General features: G+C 48.9%; 1 protein-coding gene across 7 annotated transcripts in view; it reads right to left on the minus strand.

Moving 5' to 3' along the window:
• The window catches only part of FAM131B (family with sequence similarity 131 member B), a 75,599-nt gene that overhangs the window by 47,372 nt on the left and 6,100 nt on the right, over nt 1–22,127 (minus strand). Inside the window, exons 1-8 of one of the 7 annotated variants that reach the window (XR_013960387.1) lie at nt 9,948–10,139; nt 7,363–7,472; nt 6,985–7,020; nt 6,604–6,697; nt 6,125–6,322; nt 4,517–4,660; nt 3,125–4,303; nt 440–1,772 (exon numbers count right to left, since the gene is read on the minus strand). Coding sequence is in view for 5 of the 7 variants with exons in the window: in XM_080664304.1 (XP_080520430.1) it covers nt 3,831–4,303; nt 4,517–4,660; nt 6,125–6,322; nt 6,604–6,697; nt 6,985–7,020; nt 7,363–7,472; nt 9,948–9,975 (1,083 nt within the window). In the remaining 2 variants the exon portion in view is untranslated. Of the gene's footprint in view, nt 1–439; nt 4,304–4,516; nt 4,661–6,124; nt 6,323–6,603; nt 6,698–6,984; nt 7,021–7,362; nt 7,473–7,745; nt 7,765–9,947; nt 10,140–12,270; nt 12,291–12,320; nt 12,341–22,127 lie in introns of those variants that run through there. The other 6 variants (XR_013960386.1, XM_080664301.1, XM_080664302.1 and 3 more) reach the window with 6 other exon arrangements.

Here is a 22,127-nt window from a genome sequence, read left to right on the forward strand (position 1 = left end):
AGGAGTAAGAATTTGGACAGTGACTAGCATTCAGACCGTCCACAGCTCCTTCTCTCAAGTTCCCCACCCCATGGTCTCCCCACTCCTTGAGATTTGCCTTCAGACTCCATCTGACTCCCAATCTCTGTCCCAAGCAAGGCCATTACTGGGGCAGTGAAAGGCCAATCCCATTCCCCCTTCTTTGTCCCGGATTTACACAGTGAAATGTGGATAAAAAGACTATCAGGGGGAGAAGCCTGGAAGAGAAAATGTCACAAAAGGCTCTATGTCGGAGGAGCAGGCACCTTGAGCCAAATAGTCATGCTGCCCCATGAAACACCCTCCATCAGAAATCCTCCCTATCTCACATCACAGCTTCCTCACCTCATCTCCAGGTCACTTCCTAGAAAAGTCCATCCCCTTTCTTCCCACTGTGGTCATTGATCTGTCTTCCCAAGGGTTAGCTCTGCCCTCGAACTGCTCTGGCTGGGACCTCTCCTGCCAAGAACCCTTCAGTTGGTCACTCAGACGCCAGCCCTTAGACAAGTTCTCTGTGTTCTTCTTGAGGGTGGTGAGCTGGGGTTTCAATGTCAAGATGGCAGACCTCTTCAGTGCTTCCACACTTGGAAGGTCAGAACCATATCCTCCCCAAATCAGCAACAGGGAGCCTGCCATGAGCCTGCCTTTTCTGCCAGTGGTCCCAGGGGCTCTGAGCATCCAAAAGCCCTTGCACCTACACTCCAAGCTTTTCCCCTCCCCGCTTTATGCCCTTTAGTTGTGTCCCCTCTCCAATGTGACATTCTCCTCCTTCACCTTCCCTGGGCCCAGTCTCCTTCATCCCCCAAATAAGACACTCATAGTCAGAGGATGCCACCACATTCTGTTTAGTGCCATTGAACACAGCCTGGAGCCCTCTCCAGTGTTACATCCCTGCCCCCTCCCTAGGCCAAGAGAGAGAGTCTGTAGTGTAGCCTGGGGAGGGGGCTGGCAGTGGGCATTGGAGCCCAATGCCCATGTGTATATAATCTATAATATTTATATATATTTATATATAATTCTCTCTGTAATATATGTCATAGAATCTCTCTTAGGCCTGGGGGTGGGGCGTGTCACATTAAGAAAACATGCTAAGACTGACCACAAAAATGGATACTCCCCAGACCTGGAAGACGAGCATGGGCTGTATAGGTGGGGACAGGGAAAAGATCATAAACACATTCACCAAGATCCCCTCCTTAACACAAGGATAAGAAGGAAGGGGAAGAGGGGGGAGGCAGAAGGGGAGGAATGGAAGATTTGGGTTTCCCTTTAATAAAATGAAACTGAAAATAAAAGTGCACCCCCACCAAAAGAAAATCATTTAGCAAGAGCAGTTTCATTCACAATAATATAAAAACAGCCCTGTTCTGGAACTGTTGTAAATCGTGCTGCATAGCCTTGAACCCCGGAGGAAAAGCAACCCTCCCTCACCCCCAATAGCCTCTTCCAGCACATGCCCCTCCCCTCCCCCCAAAAAGGCTATAAGCAAACCCCATGCACCCTGCCCCCAGCACCAAAGAGGCAGTTCCTCCTTCCTGAAGAGTCCTAAGAGGGTCCAAGGCCAGCTCCCTGGGTCTTCTCCCTCTTCAAAGTGGTAGGGAAGCTCCTTGCAAATGCAGATCCCCAGCTGACCCCTGGTCTGCCTGCGCATGTGCCAGCTGCCAGCACCAGGGAAGTGGAGCCCTGCTGGAGTCAAATAGGCTAGATTCCTCCACCATTCAGTCATCTTTCAGCAGGAACCAAAAGAAGGCTTCCTACGGTAGGGAAGGAGGAAAGAACACTGCTTTGCTCTACCTTCCCTAACTCCCCAGGGCCCTGAGCAAAAAGGAACTGTAATAAATGACCCCACTCACTGGAGTGGATGTCCACTGCGGTCTGGGGGCAGAACAGGGGGCAGGAAGAGGATGAGACTAGAGGAAAAGATGATTCATCCAGAGAACAGGTTGCACAAGGTGAGGTAACAAGGACCCCCTGAAAGGAGGGAGCCTCGAGCATGCAAACCCCAAGACCTGTGACAGGAGTGCAGGGTGAGGCCACAATATTACTGCCCAAAGCTCCCAGACAAGAGGTCCTGGTGCCCCCGGAGTCAGGTCACATGATCAGACACAAGCCACAGCTTTAGATGAGGTAAATAACTCTTCACTCATCTTTGCTCACCAGGCCTACTCATGTTTCCTCCAAGAATTGACCTCCCCTCCCCTGAAGACATGGGACCCCCGGCCTTGGTTGCATTGCAGGACCACATGCCTATGCAAGTGTGAACTTGATGGGGGTCGGGGTCATAGATGGACACAAACTCGTAACCTCCTCATTCCAAAGAAATAGACATCTGGGGATGGGGGGTGGGCTCATTTGTGCCCAGGGTCTGTGAGACAGTGCCCCCTTCCTAGTAGAGGACAGAAGCAATAGGACCTCTGACAAAGTAGGACACAAGGCCTTGGAGCTGGAGTCTTAGGAGACAAAAGGTAGGCAATGGCTATCTTATCTTTTCCCTCTGCCAGGGGCTAGGGAATGGGGTCCCACGGTGTGCTCTCAGCTGCCATGCCTTTGCTCCAGCCTGGCCCTGCTGTCAGGATCGCATACAGAAGTGTGGGGCTTTGTGTGCTGTGGACAGAAGTCCCCACCGGAATGGGAACTAGGTGTGGAAGGACTAGCTGGTTCAGGGGCTTCTGCCTCACTATAAACCCCTCCTAAAAGGAAGAAGACTCTGATTCCACTCTCCGCAGGAGGCCTGGGAAGGCAGGCTGCCTGGGAGGAGCTGAAGAAGGAAAAAAAGGAGCCTAGTGCCCACACTGATTCTCAGCCAACAACACACTGGGCGGGGGCCTGACAGCACCAGACTCCTCCTTCCACTCCACTCAACCTGAGTCCCCAAGAAGTTATAAAAATGTAGAAAAGGCAAAGAGAAAAGTGTAAACAGCTCGAGAATTTGGGGGTGGAGGGAAGGAGGCACAGCCCTCATGCTTCCCCACCTGGCAGGACACCTGCATTCTGTCACCCCCTCTGGGCAGGGTTCCTGGAGCAAGGGATGAAAGAAGGCAGACAAAGGAAGCAAGAGCTGGAGCAGCCAGCCCACTGGGTCCTTTCCCAGACCCTTAGGACCCACCTTTCAGTCACAGGATATTCAAAATCCCAGAACAGGTGGCCATGTTTGTTGTTGGTCCCATCAATGACTCTCTGGTCTCTGGGTGGGCCTTATATAAAGAATCCTGTTTGTGCCCTGTGCACCCCAGCTGCCATGTCCACCTCCCCCGTGACTCCTGATCTCAGAAGCCAAGCTACCCATTGAGGGCAGCCTCTCCATTCTCTAAGGAGACATGGCTTCCCCTATACTCATTGAGTCACATCCAGCAGGTCTGTTCTTCACAGTAGGGTCAAGCTGGGACCACAGCCAGAGAAAACACAGAGTCGGAAAAAGCAAAAGTGACATGAGAAAGGAGGCATTCAGACAGCCACTGTCAAGGCTCCTGAACGTGGAAGTCAGGGAGTGAAAAACAGAGATCTAGTTGATGGCTCCTGTCCCCAGGATACAAACTGGAGCTTCATCATCACAGACCCAGAAGCCCGCAGGCAAGCCAAGTTCACAGCCATATAGTTGCCTGGGGCTCAGTCCCCGGATCTGTGGTTTCTACAGCACAAGCCTGGATGGAATCCCATCCTGGCCCTCCATTTTCCTGGCGAGAACTGGCAGCTCCTGGGTTCCTCGTGGTCTTCTGCGCGGGTTTCAGCTGTACTGCTGGGGGAAGGGAGGGTATTGTTGCAGCCAGGCCCCTCAGGTGGGAGTGGAAGATAGGGTGTAGAGTGGGTAGAAGCTAGTTGTTGGCCTCACCCTCCTCCTCATCAAAGGACTGCACACCTGAGGATGTGACATCAGATACCTTTCGGCTGAGAGCAGTGGCCATCTCAGGGTCTTCTCGTGGGGAAAGTGATTCCAGGTCCCTACATCCCGCATCTTCTTCCTCCTCAGGGCCCAAGGGCCTCTTCTCCTCCTCTACAGAGCCCCTTGCCAGGTCCACCCCACCCATCCCTGGAGCCCAGTCAGTGTCTCCCCCCAGCAAAGGTGGAGGCTCCTGAGCAGAGTATCCAGAAGGAGGTTGGGAAGGCCCCATTTCATGTAAGCTTGGCTGTGAGTCATCAAATGCAGGGCCAAGATAAGATCCTGTGGCTGGAGAGGCAATGAGGGACTGGTCGCTTGCTTCCCAGGCATCTGATGATCCCAGACAGTACATGCCCTGGGACACATAGGAGTGAGGCCATCCATCCATGGGGGCTTGAGTGAGGGCATCTGTAAAGAGAATCATAGAGGTCGGTGGGGGCATAGACTATCAAAGGCAGTAACAGCAGCACAGACAATTGAGGGTGAGACATTGGGGAAGGAGGGGAATAGAAAGCTAGGATGAACAGAACGTCTTAGAAGCACAGAGATGTACATAAGTAGCATAGATAGCTGGGGAGGCTCCTTAAGCCTCAGGGGTTGGATTCTGGAACCATCCCTCACCTTGACTCTCCATCAACTCCTGGTAGTTGTCACTGTAGTTGCAGCCCAATGGCTCCTGGGCAGAGTTGACACTCATGTCCTCACCATCCATGGAAGACCAGGCCATGAGTGTGGCCTCAGAAATGGCAAACTGTTCCATGACGCCTGGGAGAAGAAATGTGGTTAGCACAAGGTATTTCTGAGAACCCTTAGACACATGCATGGGGAAGGGGACATTAGAGCAGCACTGTTCAATAGAAATACAATGCAAGCCACTTGCATGATTTGAAATTTTCTAGTAGCCATATTAAAGTAAAAGAAACAGGTGAAATTAATTTTACTACTATATCTTACTTAACCTAATATGTATGAAAGATAATCATTTCAACATCTAACCTATATAAAAATTAGTGAGATATTTTACATTCTTTTATTCATAGAAAGTCTTTGAAATCCAGTTGATATTTTACACTTCCAGCATTTTCCACTCAGACTAGCCACATTTCAAGTTCTCAATAACCACATTTGGCCAGTGGCTACTATATTGGACAGCACAGCCTTTGTACGTGCCCTGAAACAAAGCAATATCATGGGGGATTTCCCAAAAGGTCAGATTTAGGATTCCTAAGGGAAAGAGTTGGGAGTCTTCTGGTGAGATATCCTAAGGGATTGAAATTTGGGATTTCCAGTTTATTTTGTGGATGTTTTTAGGAGTGGTAGCTGGTATTAGGCAGTCAAGGACAGAGGAATCTAGATATCTAGGAGGGGACGGGGGGCGGAGGGGAATGGTGCCTCAAGATTAACAGAAAATCCCCAAGGGAGCACCATGGGATTATAGGACCACCAAGTTGATAGTTCAAGGAATTGGAAGGAGAAGGGAGGGAGGATAGAATAGTGAAGATGGATAGACTTGGGGGTCCCCATTCTAGCCAAAGCCATGCGTAAGTTGAAGCCTACATTGCTAGCTGCTCTACACCATGCCCTGCCCCTTACATGTTTGCCTTCCCCTCACTGATATTTCTTCCACCACACCCACACCAATACAAAGATACCTCCCTTCTCTTTCTTCTCCCTAGGGATCTTATTGAGACCTGCCACTAGGGCTCGGCCACCCTTGTAGGTGCACTATAGGCTTGTCTCATATCTACACTACTTTCCTGGAAGGAAACTTCTTCTGTAAACCACTCTCTCCTCACCCAGGCCCCTTGACCTTCTAGTGGTTGTCACAAATAATGAGCCACTTATGTGACTCCATGATGGGCTAAGGCTAGTAAAAATCTCCAAGGCTTTCTTTCCTTTTCTTCAAGAAACAGGAGAACAGAGTGTTTTGAAGCCAACAGCCCCTGCCTTTTTTTGCCCTGTACTGAGGAAGTCCAGGGGTTGGATAGTCCCACCATGTAGGAGAGATGGCATCAGAACCCACAACCCCACATTAATTCTCCTCAACTTCTGAGATGATAATAAAAAATAAGTTTGAGGGCACTTATCAGAATTAACAAGTCAAAGTACTTGAAATTAAATCTAATGGTCATCCTATGGATAGAATCAATCTTGTCACAGGGTGGGGTTGAAGGGTCAGTCTCTGGCCATCCCAAGATGTGCCTCTTGAGGGTTTGGGGGAACAAGTACCTGCAAGGAAACGTGCCTCCTTCTCGCCATCGCTGAGGTCAGAGTAGGCATCAGTATCCCTGCGCACCGCCTCGTGGCTGTGTTGTGGCTGAATGGCTGGTGCCTTCCCCCAGCCCTGCCACTCAATCATGTGGGCCACCCGGCCTTGCCCCATGGCTGTGGGCTTCGTCACATGGTCCTTCATGCTTCTTGAAATCCCTAAGGGGCCAGACATTCCCCCCATCCTCCAGAATATCACACAATACCCATAACAGGTTCTCCTCATTATCCCCACCCCACTCCCAGGGGGCTCCATCCCATGGGGGATGATCCCCATATATGAGGGCAGCCTAAAGGATAGGAGAGGTTTGACAGAAAGGACAAATAGGTCAGGAGTAGGAAGATGAAGGTTCCCATCAGGCTAGAAGGAGCAGGGAGACCGAGACCAGGAGCCTGTAAGTATCTCCTGTCTGGATGCATCCCTATGTAGGGAATCTCACCTGAGAATGATGACTTGGCCAGGGCTCCAATGCCATAGGCGTTAGAGTTTCGCTTAAGCTTCGGAAGAATGGAAGTGGTGTCCTCCATGGAGAGCTGGAATGGAGAATGTGGGGGGGAGGGACAGAGGAATGAGAGGGCATGGGAATGCTCTATATATGTGGGGGAAAGTTCATGGTTTCCTGGATGAAGGATCTGAGCTAGAGCAGGTGATTGGGAAAACCATTAGACCCAGGAGTCCCAAGGAGGCATATCCTCCAACCACCCTTGAAAATTTGGGGTGTAGGTAGAGCATGGGAGGGCTTGCTGGAGTGAGGGAGCACTGTGTTATGGGAGAATAGAAGGAAGACCAGTTATGTTGGGCTGGGGAGAGTTGCACTCACATTGATGCCATCCCAGGAGAAATCAGTTCGGGTTTGCTGTGAGGAGAGAGAAAAGGGAATGGGTATCCCAAGCACTTCCAGGAATGCAAGGAACCCCACCCCTTTCCTCCGAGGAACTTCCAGAAGTGTGTGAAGAAGGGAGGGCTTTCCTGAGATTAGCATAGGAAATTAGGGTGTTGGTGTGAAACATTTGGCTTGTATTTTGAGGAATGTAGGAGAAATGTTCTCCCCAAGTATCAGTTTGAAGGAGTGTTTGGAATGTTCACTTGGACTTTAAGAGTGGATTTCAAGGGTCAGGCAACTGGGAGGCTTTGTTAGGGAGGGTTCTGGGGTCTTTTAGAGGTCCTTTGGTGAGGAGCAGCTGGGCACGGGCCTCACCTCCGTAGATGGCCGGTGGAGGCTGCTTCCGTGCAGCGAGCTGGTGCTGTCCATGTTGATTTGGTCCACATCCTTCAGACCCTTCCAATCCACTGCAATCACCTCATTCCCTGAAGTGGCCAGAGGGTTAGTTGCTCCACCTCACTCCCCTGCGCCCAACCCAAAAGCCCCTCCTGGTCTCAGATGCTGAGGCCACACATTGAGGCTGCCTCTCTAGACCCTTCCCCACCCTTAGCTACCACTTCTTCTTCCCATTGCCCATCCCTTTTACATCCCTACTCTGCCCACATTTTTGATAGAAGAAATCATAATCCTGAGCCAAAATACTCAGTTTAAACTCAACCAAGAATAGCAAACTCAGAAAAACTAGTGTATGGCCTCACTTATTGTTGTTGTTTAAATGGAAGGGTCAGTGGTTGGGTTTTAGCAGGAAAACTGGTGTCCATCTTGTCCTGAGGGATCATCGAGGGTTTCTATGCAGGAGTACACTGGGAGCTGTGCTTTTCACCCTATTATGTTTCTACAAATAAGGGTGGAGCTTTTCTAGGGGTTAGCTTCTCTATGTGTGGGCTTTATTATTTGTGAGGTGTTAGGAATGTAGGGGACCCTCCGTAGGCATTGGTGAACTTGTCCCACAGGAAGGATTTGGAGAGGATAGAGGAGGGAGTTGGGTGTGTTCACCCAGAAACAGTGAGAGCAAAGAAAGCAAAGCGTGGGATGGAATAATTTTACCTGACTGTTGGGAGATAAGTGATGGATTAAAGAGGAGTGAGTGGAGGGGACCACCAGAGGAGTGAAGGGGGCTTTTAAAAATAGGAACTAAAAGAACACGAATTCAAGTCAAAGAGAAGACAGAAGATGCTGGGAGTGGTTTGAGGGTTTGGGGGGAGAAGAATGGTAATTGCTAAAGTGAGGCCAGAGCTCATTGTGAAGGGAGATTGAGATTGAGGGCAGGGTGGTGCCTCCTGGAAGGCTTGAGGAAGAACCACTTGAATAGTTGTAGACTAAAGTCAGAAGATGGCTGTGAACCATCTGACCTTATAGATCCTTGCTATACATGAAGTTTTATGATTCTGAATTTCAGGTTAGGGGTCCACTCTTGAGAAGGGGTAAATTGAATGGGGTCTTGGGGCTGAGGAGGCATTTAGCATGCAACAACATAGCTGATGCAAAAGGTAAGGCTCCTGGTTAAGGGGTCCAAGGGAGGTAGGACCTCTCCAAAGTGTGCCGCTGTTCCTTGGGGCTGCAGGGGAGTGGTGAGATGGGTCAGACCAGAGGCTGTGGCTTGGGTGGGAGAGGAAAGATGGACTTCTGAGTGGAGAGAGCCAGAATGGGGCAGACAGAGAACAATCTCCGAGGAGGGAGGTGGGGCAGGCAAAATGGGAGAGAGGAGAGGGGAGAGGTGGCCTTTGTAAAAGAGGGAGAGCTGAGTCAGAGCGTGGGGGGCAAGGAGGGGGAGGGAGAGAACCCGGAGAAGAGGTGAAAGCAGAGGAGGAGGGGGGTATCCATGGAAATAAACCAGGTCTCAGAGAAATCAGAATTCCGGAGGGTGAGTTTGTTTGTAACAATAATACAAATTATTCTCTCAGCCTGAGGTCACCGGGGCGTGTAGGCGGGAGAAATGGGGAGTTGAAATGTGAAAAACTGGAGGGTTAGGGAGAGGTAAGCTGAGTGTGCAGGGGGTGGGGGACCAGGGGGTGGTAGCAGGGCAAAGGTTGAGGGGGGTAAACAAATTAGGAGGCGCCTCCCCCAAAGGTAAATAAAGCGCCGGCCCCGCCCCCCCCACCCCCAGCTGACAGGTGCTGTCCAGTCCCGGGGATCTGCCCAGGACCGGCCCCACCCAGCTGGGAGCTGGCTCCTGACCCCTCTCGATCCCTTTAGACCTCCACCTCCTCCCCGCGTCCACCGGCTCTAACACCCCACCCTTCAAAAACCGACCCGTCCCCATTCCCTCCAGGCAAGGAACCCATTCCCGCCCCGAGGCGCATCCCGCCCCCGCCCCAGAGGGAAAATGCACGTGAACAAAGCAAACCGTGGGAGGCACGAATGACAGAAAAAGGCAACGGAGAGGGAAAGAGATGGGTGCAAAACACCCAAGCCAGATGGAGGCGGGGGTGGGGGGGGGGCGCGTGTGGAGAAAGACTGGGGGCTGAGGCTGCTGAGGATTCTTAGAAGAGGGCTTCTCCACAAATGGAGACAGGGGCGCGGGGGCGCAGAAGAAGGCAGAGTGAGGCGGATGGCCTGGAGGTGGCGGGTGAGGGACTGGAGAGGAGGGGAGAGCGACGGAGGGGAGAGAAGAGGCTGATGGAGAGATGATGGAAAGGGACCGCGCCTGGGGAGGTTATGGAAGGAAGCCGGAGGGAGACGGAGAGAAGAAGAACGCCGAGAGCCCAGAGGGATGCCAGCCCTGGGGGCGCGCGACAGGAGCGGGGAGGAGAGGAGCGGAGGGAAAGTAAGGTAGCCAGGCCGGGCTGGGCAGCATGGAGCGAGGTACCCGGAGGGGCGCGGAGAGGGTGGGGGAGGGGCCGGAGGACCGGACCGGAGAGCCCAACCTACGCCCGCGCTTGCCCCGCCGCGGTACCCACCCACGGTCCGGGAGCCGATGCAGCCCATGGCGCGGGGCCTCCGGGGCCGGACCCTCGCCGACGCGGGGCGGGCGCGGGGGGAGTACCGGGAGCCGCGCCGCCGCCCCAGCCTCTCTGCAGCGCCGCGGCTGTCTCCGCTCGGCTCCGCTCCCCCCGCCCCTCTCCATCCCTCCCCGCGGCAGCCGCCGCCACCGCCGCCGCCTGGCTCCCCCGCCCCGGCTCTGCTGGCGGCCGCGGAGGGGGTGGCCCGGGGATTGGCTGCGCCGGGCGCCTCCCCCAGCCCCGAACCCGCCGCTGCGCTCCCCGAGCACCTCGCAGTGCTCCCTCGGGGGCCGGGCTGTCGGCGGGCCTCGCGCCGCCCCCTCTCCCTGCCCTCACTCTACCCCACCTGGGGCTCCCACCGGTCCCAGCTGAGCTCGCGCCCGGGGACCGGTGGAGTCCCGGAGAATGCCCGCTGGAGGTCCCAGGAACCGGGTAAAGCGCTCCGGTCCCACCGTTAGGTTCTGGTGGATTAATTTTCAGGGTCTGGGTTGGGGATGCTCAGAGAGAAAGTGGGGTAGGTGTGAGAATAAAGCCTGGATGAAGGGCCTTGGACGCCAAATTCAGCAAACACTTGCTTTCTTCCTGGGGTGGCGTGATTGGATACAGTTTAGGATGCTCTCTGCGTTCCCTGTGCATGGTTTGCCCATCCAAACAGATCGCGAAATATTTGCAAGTAGATCGTGTATTAAGACTTCCCTGGGCTTGGTGCTCGCCAGAAATTCGGGGATGGGTGTGGGGATGTATGTATGGTGCAGATAATCTAACTCCAGGCCTGATTGGGGGTGGGGGAACGGAATGAAGCTAATTCAACCCCACCCGGAGTGAAATAAAAATGCCAGGACCGGAGGCTGGCTAGAAGACATAGTTTGAAATCCAGTTTAACTTTTCTGAGCCTTGGTCTTCTCTGACAAATGGATGTCAGGAAGCAGTCAAGATCAAGAGAGGAAGGATTACCCTCTGGCTAGTGGGGAGGGTCGGGTAGGAACAAGAGATTGAAATCTAAGTGGCAAGGGTCAAGTGGGCAGATATTTATTTACAGCAGGCAAGAAGTGGAGTCCAGAAAAATCACTTGAGAAAGGGCAACGCGACTTGTCTAAGCAGTGCCCAGAAAACCCAAAGTGCGAAAAGGCAGAGTTTTAGCACCAATGACCTAACCTGGGGTCTATTTGCTCCCCACCTTCTTTCATGTCCCTCCTCAGGTTGAAAAGGGACTAGGGCAGTGGGCTAGGGGTCCCTGGTGTGGGCATGTAACAGGGCGAGAGACCAGGTCTTATGAATGTAACTGTTAACCTTTAGCTTACTGATGGAGAGCTAAGCTTTAGGGTGATAACTATTAGTGGAACCCCCACATGAGAGATATGGGAGATGATGCTAATAATCTAATCTCAGATCTGGGAGATGGGATTATGGAGAGAAAACTAATCTTGGATCTTTGTGCATGAAGAAATTAGCCAAATCTGCCTTTGCTGGTTTGGCTCAGTGGATAGAGAGCACTGGCCTGTGGGTTTGATTTCAGTCAAGGGCACATGCCCAGGTTGTGGGCTCGATCCCTAGTAAGGGGCATGCAGGAGGCAGCCAATCATTGATTCTCTCTCATCATTGATGTTTCTATGTCTCTCTCCCTCTCCCTTCCTTTCTGATATATATATAAAGTTAGCCAAATCTACATTTATAACCATGAGAGAGAAGACAGAATAATCCATTGTAGATCTGCTTAGATGTTAGTTGTCTAGTATAATTTGTGGCAGGATCTGATACCCTCTTTTGACAGTGGAGAGCATTAGAAAGTATTTCCCCATATGTACTATTGTTGGTTATACAAAAGAAGTATTAGGATTCTGCCTTCCTGGAATATATTGTCTGGCTGCAAAGGAAAGATGGTAAAAAAAAAAAAAAAGAGAAAGAAAGAAAGAAAAGAAAAGAAATAGCCTCTGTTACCACAACAGCACCACCCAAACCCTTACAGTTGGAGCAGAGAAAGCACTGCCTGGGAGTTTCTAGGTCTGGAGTAATGGGCCAAATGGCCAGTTCTGCTCAAGCCTTCCCACCTAACATTGCTCCCCTCTTGGGGGGCTCTGATTGCACTGTTACTCTGGTCCAAACATCCGATGTAAACCCCTCCCACAATCCCCTTAGCACAACTAAATGAGGCTGGATTTATCCAAATGATTTAAATTAAGGTCAACACAAGGGACTTAGGTCTGAGGCCTCAGTCCCACCCCATATTCTGTCTTATGGTATATTTTTGCACCATAGAAAAGTAGAATATCATAGGCACAACCTTGGCCAGCTTCCTTCCTGCTTCTTGTGTAGGATCCCCTTACTTCTCACCATTTGGAGGCATTCTTCCAGTCTCCTTGCCATCTTCTGAGTCAAGGTCAAAGATTCCAGTTCTGACATGAACAGAAATAACCTTTCCGGAGGACAATTTGACAGTAGTGATGAAAAAAATCTTTAAAATATGCATCATTGTTGTTGTTGTGACACAGCTGTTCCATTTATAGAAATATTCTAAGGGAATAAAAATAATGTGGGCAAAGATTTCATCTACAGCATCCATCAGAGCACTAATTGCATAATAAGGAAAGATTGTATACAAACCACATTAAACCTGGGGATTAATTAAATAAATTATGTTACATGTCTATAATACAATTCTATGGGGCCATTAATAGTATTTTATAACTGTATTTGTTGATGGAAAATTATTCATGGTGTACTGTGACATTTATTTTAAAAGCATGTTATAAGAATTATTTCAATTTTTTGTTTAAAAATCACTCACACACACACACGTTCTTCTAGCAGAAAGAAGGATGAAGCAGATGCCAGTAGGTTGTACATTTGGTGTCAAGAAGATGGGATTCCTGTCTGATAGTATCTATTTTCTTTGAGAAGTAGGAGGTGAGATCATCTAAGAGTCTGGGACTAGGGAACATAGAGAATAAAATAATAGTAAATAATATGCCAATATCACTTTACAGTTGGCAAAGAGTTCTCAGTCTCTTCTTACAACAACCCAATAAGGAAGTCATTATCTTTGCATTACAGTTGATAAAACCTGGGTTTGAGGCCAGTTAACTTTCCTCCCCCCCCCAATTACCCAGCTGGAGACAGAAGAAGCTAGAACTTTAACTCAGCCCCTCAAATGGAAAGTTCATCCTGCTGTAGAAAGAAGCATTATTTATGTGTTTGTTCATTTGTTTTTAAATATTAGGGTGATTTGGTTTAGGAAATTTTATTTGATACACATTCTTTCACTCTTGCCTTTCTTTTAGGGTGAGACCATAAGCTGAAGAGAGGGATGACTCTATCTACATTCTTAAATTTTGAAATGGAAAAGTGATGACTTTTCCTCAGGATGACTTCTGGCCCCGCTATAGGTCTTTGGTGCTGTCATAAAGTACTGATGACAGAAGTGTCTCAGTTCCTACTTGTCAAAGTCTAGGCATTGCATCAGAATCTATGTGTCTGGGGTGACAGGGAGGTGGCTCAGGCTGCTCCCAAGTTCAGTCAGCTTGGGGCCATCTCTTCGGAGTTCAAGGAGGCACTATTTGCGTAAGCAGCCAGAAATCGGTATGCTGATACTGGAGAACCTTGGGAAAGGTTTGGAGGCATACTAGTACATGGAATATAGCATGGGGTCTGGGCAGAAATCAGAAGAGTCTGAGAACAAGTAGTGATGGAAGTCTGTATTCCTTCAGTGGGATACTTTCCTTAACAGTCAGTAAACAAGAAGACAAAGAATGGAGCTTGGCGGGCTGGGTTGTTAACACATGGGGGCAGACCGAGAGCTAAGTCATGGATGGGCGGGGTGTTGGTAGTGTGTAAATTGTATTTCCACAGAGGAAGTACCACAGAATCTGTGCGGGTCTATGGAGTTCGCTTCCTCATTCTGTCCCCCACCCCCACCTTCAGCTGGGTTCCCCCAGTAATCAGTAGATGAGGGTCCTAGCCATTGTGCTGAGGCAGGGCCTTTCCTGGGCACAGCAAGTTTGCTGAGGAAGAAAGGACATCTCAGGACAGCTAGTTGTAAAGGAAGACACGTTCCATAGCAGAAGTTCTCTGGTTCCAGGGTTGGTGGTGAAGACAAAAAGGCCTTATTTGACCAATCTCTGATCTGTTGGGCTGTTTGGAAGATAATTTTTAGAACAACATAGGTCAATGCTCATTTGACTTTTAGATGAAGTTTGAAACCTTTGCAAAATATTAGGGATCTAAGGTGAGCTCATTGCAATGCGTAGTGAGATAAAGAAACTTGGCAGCATGGGCAATAGTGGTGATCCCTCTCCTCCACCCAATCCCTGTGGTGCAGTCCCCAGAGACACACAGGCAGGTCAGCATCAATGAATGTATGCTTCCCAGGATCCTGTGGCTCCATTCAGCAGAAAAGAGTGCCCAAATAAATGTTTGCCGGTGACTCTAATAGAGTCTATTGTTTAGATTATGAAGGGAATACATTTGTCTTTTCTTTGAAAAGCAGGTCTGTGGGCAAGTCTGGAAGAGAGTCACTTCAGATTTGGGGGTTCCACCCAAACATCTGATGCAGAAGTCCAGGCCAGGGGTTCTGGGCTAATGGGATCCAACATCCTTCTCAGAGAAGGGGTGAGTTGGGTCCAGAGGAGCTGGAACAATGTCCTTGTCAGGTCCCAAAGCATAGTCAGGGCCTCGAGATGCCATCATCAGGTCACAGGCAGCAGCAGACCAGGCAGGATGCCAGGACCAAGGAAGCAGGCCCTGGCAACCATGAGTCGGAGGCCAGGTAAGCAATAAAAACGGAGTTCATCAATCCCAGAGAGCAGGAGCAGATGGGATCATCAGAGGTCAAGCGAGTACTCAGCGCTCACAAATCCCAGAGCCACTGATGGAGAAAGGGAAGAATCAAATATGTAATATCAGGCAATTGCTTCTTCCAGACTCAATGACCCTGTCAATTTTATACTCGCCAGGAGGACCAGTGACAACATGGACTTGGAAGGCTTGTCCCTGAGCATCCAGATAGCTGCCTGGCTAGTGTTTATGAACTCAGGGTTGAGGAGCAGCTAATGTCACATCATGGTTCTGGAGTCTTCTTTTAAAAAAATATATATTTTTATTGATTTCAGAGAGGAAGAAAGAGATGGAAATATCAATGGTGAGAAAGAATCATTGATCGGCTACTCTCTGCATGCCCCCCACTGGGGATTGAACCTGCAACCTGGGCATGTGCTCCTGACCAGAATCGAACCCGGGACCCTTCAGTCTGTAGGCTGACACTCTATCCACTGAGCCAAACCAGCTAGGGTTCTGGAGTCTTCTTACCTCCCATGCTGGGACCCCTATATCCCACCTTTATGCCCAGTTCCTCCAAGAGAGAGACCCTGCCTCGTGCTTATAAGGCATCCTCCCCTGGTCCCGCTTCGGCATCACAGCTTGGTGGCTGATGCTCTGTTACTACCTGCCAGACTTTCCTGTCACCAGGTGCTAGCTGACAGCCTACCTCTCAAATTCTTGAAAATACCTCAATGTTGGGGTCCCCATCCCTGTGTCTTTCCTCGCTAGGATTCCTCTTACAAATGCCTTCTTGGATGAGGATCTGTTTTTGCTGCAAAGTCTTTTCTGCTTTCCTGCAACTGGTCCTCATCCGAAGTAGTGTTCAATGCATACTGGGTCGTTGGCGCTCCAGGTTTCAGCCCTTGCCAGTCTGCTATCATTCAACAAGCCAACCAAGTCCAGCGAGGGCAGCAGAGGCATTTTCCTGACAATGAAAGGGCAAAGGGTATACAGGGCACTAAGTGTAGATCACCAAGTATTAGAACTGGAGGAAAACTTAGAAGTTGAGACTATTGCTGTGCCTTCACATTCAAGGAACATTATTTGTCTCTCAGATTTTTACAGTCACACAGCTAGTAAATGGCTTTACTGCAACCCAAATTCAGGTCTTCTCTTTTCTAGCATTCTTTCCCCTACCCTAGGAGGCTTCCCTAAATCTATGTTGGATTATTTTTCTGAGGTGTTTTTTTTTGTTATTTTTATTTTTTTTTAATTGTTTGAAGTATTACAAATAGTAGTACATATGTCTCCTTTTTTTCCCCCCCATTGGCCTCCCCCGGCCTCCCCTTCCCCCCAGTACATGCCTTTACCTGCCCCCACCAGTGTCTTGTATCCATTAGTTATGCTTACATGCATGCGTACAAGTCCTTCAGTTGATCTCTTACAGCCCCCCCCCAACCTCCCCTGCCTTCCCGCTGTAGTTTAACAGTCTGTTCAATGCTTCTTTGCCTCTGTATCTATTCCCCCCCCCCCCATTTCTTTCCTTTAAAAAATCTTGCCTCTGCAGACTAGAAATAAACATATAATAACAAAAAATGTTTGAGTCCCAATTTCAATGTCCAACAGTTCTGATATTTTTCTGAGTTTTATTATAATACTAAACACTGTTGAAATATGCTCATCACCAAGCATGTCAAACTCGCGGGCCGCATGCCTCATTTAAGTAAATGAGGCATGCAGTGTTTGACAAGCTTGAGATGAATCAGTTCCTTTTGGATAAAATGAGGCAAAAAGAACTTTGTTCTAAGTGGGTACATTGCATGCTAGGTGTTGTCACAGCAATAAAATGAACAAGAAAGGACCATTATTCAGTTTAGGCATTCTAGAGGTAACTGTTCATTTGCTCTTTGTGTTTAAGGATGGGTGAATGTGTAATGCTAATCATCATGTATATGTTCAGGTCATTCTTTGGTGAAGGTATTTTCACGGTGATAAGCTGGCAGGGACAAAGCTTTTATGGTCCTGGGTGCTGGTCAGCCAACCACTTGAGGGCTGTTGGCTCACTGAGTCAATCATGATTGTTCTGCCAGTGGGCAGCAGACCCACCCAGATGGCAAAGCCCAAAAGAAACTGGAAATTTTGACCTTCAGGTGGTGTGTATGTGCTGCTCTCAAGTAATAAAACCCATTTTAGCTCTGCTGGTGTGGTTCAGCGGTTGAGCATTGATCCAGGAAACGAGGTCACAGGTTCGATTCCCTGTCAGGGCACATGCCTGGGTTGCAGGCTCGATCCCCAGTAGGGGGTGTGCAAGAGGCAGCTGATCCATGATTCTCTCTCATCACTGATGGTTCTCTCATCATTGATGGTTTATCAGTCAGGTTAAGAAGCCTGACAAATTTAAAAATGCAGACAATCAAAAATTCAGATATATATAATATGATGGCTACAGGTAGTAGAGTTGAATTTTATTACTGATGGGGGAAAGCTGTGTTGAGGGAGGGGGTGCAAGCAATTTCTGCGTTCTCCGATGGGGGCTAGAATTTAACATTTGATCTTTCAAAATACTGATTGCATGTTGCAATGATAATATTTTGGATATGGTGGATTAACGTATATTATTAAAATTAATGGCACCTATTTCTTTTTTTTTTTAGTTTCTTTTAAAATTACATAAGTGGCTTACATCATATCTCCTTTGTCAATGTGGGTTTAGGGCATCATCGTGGGGATAGTGGTTGAAGTCGAGCAAAATCACGGGAAGTGAGAAGTTCAAGGAACAGAGAGGTGCGGGGGGGGGGGGAGGAAAGATTATCTATATGGTATTGATGACCTAGGACAGTGGTCGGCAAACCGCGGCTCGCAAGCCACATGCAGCTCGTGAGCCGCCATTTGCCGCTCTGTTGACTAATGATTTTGCCGACCACTGTCATATACTACCCTTTATCTCTTTGCACACAATATGCCACAATTGCCTAATCCTCACAGCTTCCAACTACACGGTAACATTTAGTCTAGTCCAGTGGTCGGCAAACTCATTAGTCAACAGAGTGGCAAACCGCGGCTCGCGAGCTGCCTGTGGCTCGCGAGCCGCAGTTTGCCGACCACTGATCTAGGACATACAATGTTCTGGAAATTAAGGTGGATGACCCAGGGCAGTGGTCGGCAAACTCATTAGTCAACAGAGCCAAATATCAACAGTACAACGATTGAAATTTCTTTTGAGAGCCCAAAACTGACTTCTGCGCATGGGCCATGAAGTTTCAATCGCACTGTATGTGCATGCCCGCACATGGTATTTTGTGGAAAAGCCACACTCAAGGGGCCAAAGAGCCGCATGTGGCTCGTGAGCCGCAGTTTGCCGACCACTGACCCAGGGCAATAGATGGTGATCCATGGACAGGCAGCAGCTGGTATAGTTTGATGATGGGATGCTCAAAGCTGGAGATTTTAGGGAGGAGAGGAGACTAGCATGGAAGTAGTAACACAGATTAAAAAGGGTATCTGTTCCACCTCCAGGGCTGTGGGAGGAAAATGTACTGCCACTTGAGAAGGCTATGAGGGAGGTGTGTCTTCAGAGGTAATCCAGGTGAGAGCAACAGAAGAGAGATGCTGGAGGAAGAGGAACGTTTGCTGACAGTGTTCTGTGAGCTCCGGAGAACACCCTGCACTGGTTTCAGGAGTTGGACAAGATGTGGTGGGAGCTGGGAATCTGAGGTTTCTTAAGGTGACTGACATATGGGGTTAGAGGGCTTCATGCAATCAGTGCTGGTGGTCTGCAGGCAGAGCAAATGGAGGCAAGATGGTGAGTGTAGGAGGTTTGCAGGGAGGAGGTGTCCTTGCTTCACTCCTGTTGGGAGGAGACATGGGGGTCTGGGGTCTCCTTATTCTGAGAGTCCCCCCTCCCTTTTCCACCTGTCCATCAAATGCTGTAAACCATTAAAGCCCATCTTGGCTCTTTTAACTTCCCATGCAATACTGGATAGGTGATTTTTTTCAGCCAATAACAGATTCAAATTCATACTCCAAGGCAGGTAACTCACACATGCAGATCTTCAGCACAGTTCTTCCCTGCTCCAAACCCAGATATCTCACTATCTACCGTGTTTCCCCGAAAATAAGACATCCTCCAAAAATAAGACCTACTTACATGTTTCCTTCTGAGTGAAATATAAGGCATCCCCCAAAAATAAGGCCCCAGGCTCTGTCTCAGAATGAAAATTAATTTACCGTAAACTGGTCGCTAGGGCCGCCGTGACTGGCATCTAGCAACCAGTGACGTTACGCAGAGTCCTGACGTCACTGCTGTGTGGAGGCAGAGCGGAGGTCGGAGTGAGCGGTGAGCGCGGGGCGGGAGAGAGGAGGAGACTTTCGCAGATGCGTGTAGAAGAACAGGAGGATTAGAGCGGACGGGACGCGGCAAAGGTGGTGAGTGCTGGTCTGTCTCTGGTGACACTACCTGATGCTCGCGGCCGCCTTCATGATGACTGAAGGTTCTCAGTCAGTGGCAGACCCTGCTCCAGCCCAGATCCAGGCCCCAGCAAGCCCAGTGACAGTCCCCAGGCAGGCCCCAGGGGGTAAATGTCTGATAAAGGGGTAGGGGGGATGTCTGGTGAAGGTGTTCAGTGGCACAGGGGTGGGGGGAGGGGGATCACTTAAAATGACACAGGAGGATCAGAGGGGGCAATCAAAATGACACAGGAGGATCAAAAGGGGTTACTAAAGTGGTAATCCCCCCTCTGATTCTCCTGTGCCATTTTGATTCCCCACTCTGATCCCCCCTTTGTCATTTTGAGTGACCCCCTCCCCCCACCTTGATACCCCAATTCCTTTTTTTTTTACCCCTAGAAATGAGTGCAAAAAGAAAAAGCTACTCCGTGGAGTACAAGAAAGGAATCGTGGAAGACTCTTGGGGCCAAAATCTTACTGCTTTCTGCAAAGAGAAGATGTTGAGTATCCGATTGGTCTGAAAATGGCGAGCAGAGTATGGTAACCTCATTGAACAAGTGGACAAGGGAAATGCTAAAAAGCGCAAGTGTGGATCAGGTCGGCAACCATTATTTTCCGAGCTGGAAGACCTGATCTGTGAATGGGTTGTTGACAGGAGAGCAAAGGCTTTGGTTGTGAATAGGGCTCAGATTCAAGAATTTGCCCTTGCAGTGGCACCACAGTTTGACATAGCCCCCGAAGACTTCAAAGCATCACAACACTGGCTGGATAATTTCCTTCAGTGAAGTGAACTGTCTTTAAGAAGATCTACAACATTGTTTAGGTTGGCAGATACTCAAGTTATTAAGCGAGCACTTGCATTCAAGTCCTTTATTGATGATGCTGACTTCTCTAAATACAATCTTTCCAACATGATTGCTATGGATGAAACTGCAGTGTTTATGGGCCAATCATCTCAAACAACAATTGAACAGCGGGGTGCCTCCTTAGCATACATTCCCTCCACTGCTTACGAAAGTGCACGTGTTTCCTATATTTTGGCAATTCGTCTGGATGGCACTAAAATCCCACCTTTAATCATTTCTAAGGGCAAGAAGGAAAAGATTGAACGTGTTTTGGGCGTTTTTATTCTTGAAACTGAAAAAGCCTGGGCCACACAAGCAGTTATAAGGAAGTGGGTCGATTTAATGCTGCCGCTTGTTATGCGAGGGAGCCAAAGAGGTCTGCCAGTCTGGGATGCAGCCAGCACTCACCGCGCTAAAGACATGAAGACATTTCTTCACGAAAGAAAAATAGATCAGATAATGATTCCCGCAGGAATGACGGCCTATCTCCAGACTCTTCATATTGCAATAAACAAGCCATTCAAAGACAATTTGCGCATGGAAATTAATGACTACATTGAAAATAGAATGGAGAGAAATCCCGTGGAAACTTTGTGAAACCTAAACTGCAAGAAGTTGTGACTTGTGTGAAGAATTCATGGGAGAAAATCACTGACAGTTGCATTGCAAATGCACTGTGAGCAGGCTACCTTGACAAGAAGTACTCATTTAAAGACAGTGCTATTGCTAAACATGAGAGATTTGGTCCACTGATTCTGAAAGAAATGGAGTCACACGAAATTCACCAGGAAATTCAGGAATTGGATTGTTATGATGATGTTCCAGAAGATGATGACATGATTGTCATTGAATAAATGAGTAAATTCTTGATACTGTAGGATTCACAGTTTGTCTGGTTTGTGTTGACAACTACCTTACTACCGTACCGTATACAGGTAATAAATTTCCTTTATTTTCATTTAATAATAAATGTGTACCGTATTCTTCTTCATGGAAAAATAAGACATCCCCTGAAAATAAGACCTAGCGTGTCTTTGGGGGCAAAAATTAATATAAGACACTGTCTTATTTTCGGGGAACACAGTACCATACACTCTCTCATTCTTTTTTTTTTTATATATACTGTTAGAATTCTTTTTTAAAAAAAATATATTTTATTGATTTTTATACAGAGAGGAAGGGAGAGGGATAGAGAGTTAGAAACATCGATGAGAGAGAAACATCGATCAGCTGCCTCCTGCATGCCCCCTACTGGGGATGTGCCCGCAACCAAGGTACATGCCCTTGACCGGAATCGAACCTGGGACCCTTGAGTCCGCAGGCTGACGCTCTATCCACTGAGCCAAACCTGTTTCGGCCACTCTCTCATTCTTGGCATGTTCAAAACAAAGCACCGTCTTACTCCCAAACCTGCAACCTCTCAGCCTAGAGCACTGTACTCCAGGTAGGTACCAGCTGGGAGCTGGGCTGAGTGCATGCTGTCTCCCCTAGAGCCCCAACCCCCACTCCAAATTCAACCCATCACTAGATTTTGTTGATGATTTCATGTCCTAAATAGCCCTCAAATCTATCCACTTTTGTCCATGCCCATCACCTCCCCTTCTTCCCCCTTGCATCTAAAGCTCTACAATAGCCTCTTAATAGGTCTGCTGCATCTGAACTGAACCCTACCGTTATTCTCCATATTGCCCCTATGGTGAGACTTTTCAAAATTCCCAAGTATTTTCATGCCACCCTTTTCTACCTAAAACTCTGCTGTGGCTCACCACTGCTCTCAGGACAAAGTCAAGACTTTTACACATGGTCGACATCTCTGCACAGCCCCCTCCCCAGCTCTCTGGCAGCCTGGGCTTGCACTGCCCTCTCAATCACCCAGGCCATGCTTGCCTTCCTTTTTGCTTAGATGTGATTATGGCTGTGCTCATGCTGTTCTCTCTGCATGGAATGCTTTCCCCTCCCACTTTGCCCAGTTAATGCCTATGTATCTTTCAGATCCCTTTCTTGAGCTCCACAACCAGGTCCCATCCCAATATGCACTTCATCACATGCATCGTGTACCTTCTCCTGAGGTGCTTGTAACAGAGGCAGTTTTACA

Source organism: Plecotus auritus (assembly GCF_963455305.1).
Source record: "Plecotus auritus genome assembly, chromosome: 4".
Classification (NCBI taxonomy): Eukaryota; Metazoa; Chordata; class Mammalia; order Chiroptera; family Vespertilionidae; genus Plecotus; species Plecotus auritus.